Here is a 4,117-nt window from a genome sequence, read left to right as displayed (position 1 = left end):
TGGGATTGTCTCACGGTATCCAGGCCTTCTAAACGTGGAAGAGTTTCCTACGTTCAGCACAGTCAGGTCCAAACTAGCCGCCATTTCGGCTAATTCTTTCCCGCGAGGGTCTGTCCACGTCATTGAATTTTGCATTCAAATCCCCAGCCAATATTACCTCAGTATCTAGGTCTCGGATAAGATTTTCAATTGCTACCAATTTTTCGCGAAAGATGGCTATGCCCTCATTCGGCGAGAGATAGCAGCTTATTATAGCACTATTTCCGCTAATGATCCAAACGTATCCATTTCCATTGCCGCAACTATCGACCGACACCCTTTTAGGGTCTCTGACCCAAATGGCCGCCCTTCCCGATGTATCTGAGAACCAGTTCGAATGTTTGAGGTTAACATATTGTTCGATCAATACGAGGACGTCAGCCTTCTTCTCCCACGCCATCTGGTACATAATGTCTTGTGCCAGTTGACAGTGACCCAAGTTTCCTTGGATTATTGTAGTCATCTTATGGCCTTCAGGTATAAACGCGCAGCATCCTTATAGCTCTCACAAGCAGCGGACCCAGGGATGTGGTCAAGTTCGGAACCGTCTTTCCGTTCTTCGCATAGTATGCATTTTGGAGGCCTATTATAGGCCGCAGATTTGTGGTCTTCATGACCACATTTGCAGCAGAGGTTTCCCCTGTCTGCCTCTCGGCATATCACTGCAATATGGCCATAACCATGGCATCGGTAGCATCTTGGTACCTGTGCTTTAATACGGACTCGGCAATTTACCCATCCTATTCGTACGTGGCCAGCCTTGTCCAATTTGTTCGCAGCTGTCTCGTTCAACACGGCAAAAGCTTTTAGGCTTCCCCTAAAGTCGGTTTTCGTCATATTGATTTTGGTCTCGTCGTTCCAATCTTCGCCAAGAAAAGCTTTAAGTGCATCCTTAACTTCATCACATTCAGTTGAAATGTCCAAGTCCCGGATCTCTACCTGACACTTGGGGGAGAGCTGACGAACTTCTCCAGCTCCCTGAATTGCCTCTTTCAGTTTTGTTCGGAAAGAAGCCTTATCTTCAGGCGATGCACCAACTTCTAGGAGCACATGCCCCTGTCGTGTTTTCCTAATGGATTTAATTATTACATTCGACTCCTCTGGCTTGACTGTAGACCTAATTTGTTTTAGGACGTCTGCGTAGTTACGGTTGCCCGTGGGTTTAATCAAAACCGCTTCCGGGCGGGTTCTTCTACGCTTAGTTGCGGTTTCCCGTTTCGTAGCGTTTAACAAGGTTTGGGTCGTCTTTTGTCGCCCTTGAATAGTTTTCCAGGTTTGGTCAGTTTCAATAACCGTTTTCTTCCTGGGCCTTGCTGCCTCCTCATCATTCGGTAGTAGTGGTAGTAATAGAAGTAGTAGTAGTAGTAGTATTAGTAGTAGTAGTAGTAGTAGTAGTAGTAACAGTAGTAGTAGTAGTAGTAGTAGTAGTAGTAGTAGTAGTAGTAGTTTTTTTTTTTTTTATAGAAGGGGAAATCTTGCATAAGACACCCATACTATCAATCGTCTACAACAAGGTAGGCAATTCTTAGTATGGGTAGTGTCAGATTATTACTGACTAAAACCCCTTCTCCCGCCAACCCATGTTCCCGGAATCCGCTTGCGCATTACTTCAGGAACATGGGGATAAGGCCAATAACCATGCATCGGTTTTCAACTTACTTTCCTTCTTGGGCCTCTGTCTTTGTTTGCAGGTGATCATTCCTCCTGGGGCACGCGTCGTCCTCGGCAGAAGAGGCTAATGTCTCATCTAGGGCTCGCCGGCCTTCGACCCAGTAGTAGTAGTAGTAGTAGTAGTAGTAGTAGTAGTAGTAGTAGTAGTAGTAGTAGTAATAGTAGTAGTAGTAGTAGTAGAAGAAGAAGTAGTAGTGGTAGTAAGGGTAAAACGGTACTGGTTAAATAATTTTTGCAGCTTTAGTGGTTTGTTGGATGTTTTTGAGGTTTTGTCAAAATCCTGACGTGTAGGGGTTAAGCGGGTTGTATATTCGGTTTTAGCGGAAAAAATAGATAGGAATAGCATTCTGGCATCCAAGACTCAGAAATAATTTTTTTTGTTAATCTGTGTTATAAGTAATAGAACCAAGTGTGGAAACAATTAAACTCCATTTTAAATCTGGGTCATTACATTTTGTGAGAGCATATGCATTAGAAACCATACTATTACGTGTTTTTAATCTATATGATATGCTATAATCTATAAACATTTTCTTTTTCCATTTGATAGCAAATCATTTCATTTTTTCTCGAGAGACTGTCTCGATATCGTATCGAAAAATCTCGATTTTTTCTCGTATCGGTATCGGTTTCCGAGACTCCAGTCTCGGTCTTGTCTCGTATCGTTTTGGTATCGGAGAACCGATATATCGCTCGTATCGTCTCGAAATTCTGAGACTAGACAGCCAGATGGTGGCTTCCTAAGAAAGAACAGTATAAAGAGAATGGTGACGAATTTCAACTACCTAAGTACCAACCCACTGGGCACAAAATTTGGGGGCGTCTTTACGACATCCTATGTCCATGTCGTTAAGTCGTCTTTGCGATATCGTATATATGTCGTATGATCTGACTATGTCTTTACAATATCGTAAAGACAATGTAACGACATAAAATAGGATGTCGTAAGGTTGTCGTTAAGATGTCGTAACGATGTCGTAAAGACGTCGCCAAATTTTGTGCCCACTGGGAAGAAACTTTTCTTGTAATTCAAAATCTGAATTTTCATTTGAACAAAATATATTTTCGGCATTTCTTTTATAACTGCATTATTTTCAATGTATTATATTATTATATTTTTGCGCTGTTTCTAGATTAGAAAACAATCAATGAAAAATATCCTCCATTTTGAATGTTAAGAACATGAAGCATATTTCTTTTTAGATTTTTAAGCTTAAAAACTTTTAAAATTTCTACATGTCCCTTAAATCAACTCAATATTTTTTAATAATAACCTATTATGTAATATTTTATATATTTTTGGAAACTTTTTCAGGTTTGAGAATATTTTTAATTTATTCGAAATTATTGAATTTTATTTAACATGTAATTAGTACAATAAAAAATTATTTTAAATTTTCCCAGGAATTAAAAAAAACATATTTGTATTTTCTTTTAACCTTTGAAAATTATTTAAAAGTTTTTTCCCAAATGTTAAAAATGTACGTCTTTAGTCAGAAGTTTTTCTTCTTTCTTTTCGAATCATAAATAACTTTCACATATTTTTAAAATGTCAAAAAATTCTTAATATCTTTTAAAATAATACGAATTTTTCCTTTGCAAAAATCTGAAAAATTGAAAACATTACCTAAAAACCTTCCATATTCTTTTTATAAAAAGTTTGTGAATGTTTTTAAATATTTTGAAATCTTTTTTCAGTATTCTCCTGAAATTAATTTTGCAAAAAGGAAAAGAATAAATTTAAATTTGTTTATAAAACTTGAGAAAATTTTTAATTCTCCTGAAATTTTTCAAAGCACGTGTAAGGCTTATAAATTTTTTGTTCTCTATCTTTGAAAATGTAATTTTTGTTAAAAATTTCTAAAAATCTTTGAAACTGTCTTGAATTTTAAAAGAATGAGATAAAATTTAGAAATTACCAAAATTGCCTTTATATCTTTAACATTTTCTTTGAACTTCTTAAAAATCTTTTTTATCTTTTTTAATTTTCGTTGACAATTAATTAGTCAGAATGAAAAATCATTTTGAGTATTCCTACTTTTTTAGAAATTTTTAAAAATGTAGATTTAATTAAAAATCTTGTTCATTCTCTTCAACTTATAAGCAATCTTTAATTTTTTTCAAAACTTTAAAAAAATTTATAAATTTGAAATACTGAAATTGTTTGTTTTCAAAATAAAAAAAAATTATTTATAAAATTTTTCTATGGAACTGAAAAAAATTTATCATTTTCCTGAAACCTTTCAAATCGCTTAAAAAGCTTCTAAATGTTTTGTTCGCCATCTTAAAAAGTGTGCTTTTTGTTTAAAGGGGGAGGGTCGGTAAGGCCGGTTTTTGGCCTAATTCATTTTTGGACCAAAAAATCTGAAAAAATCATGGTAGTATCTTATAAGTATCCCGAGTCGAT

At 35.7% G+C, this 4,117-nt stretch overlaps 1 protein-coding gene across 1 annotated transcript; it reads right to left on the bottom strand.

Moving 5' to 3' along the window:
* Positions 1 to 498: 498 nt before the first annotated feature.
* LOC117176348 lies at positions 499 to 1,738 on the bottom strand. The gene is made up of 2 exons (XM_033366589.1): positions 1,699 to 1,738; positions 499 to 1,295 (listed from the first exon to the last, which is right to left on the bottom strand). Exons 1-2 carry the CDS (start codon positions 1,736 to 1,738, stop codon positions 499 to 501), a joined length of 837 nt encoding a protein of 278 aa, XP_033222480.1.
* Between the last annotated feature and the right edge of the window lie 2,379 nt (positions 1,739 to 4,117).

Source organism: Belonocnema kinseyi, chromosome 7 (genome assembly GCF_010883055.1).
Source record: "Belonocnema kinseyi isolate 2016_QV_RU_SX_M_011 chromosome 7, B_treatae_v1, whole genome shotgun sequence".
Taxonomy (NCBI): domain Eukaryota; kingdom Metazoa; phylum Arthropoda; class Insecta; order Hymenoptera; family Cynipidae; genus Belonocnema; species Belonocnema kinseyi.
The sequence above is the reverse complement of the archived record's forward strand: the minus strand, read 5'-3'. Positions and strand labels throughout refer to the sequence as shown.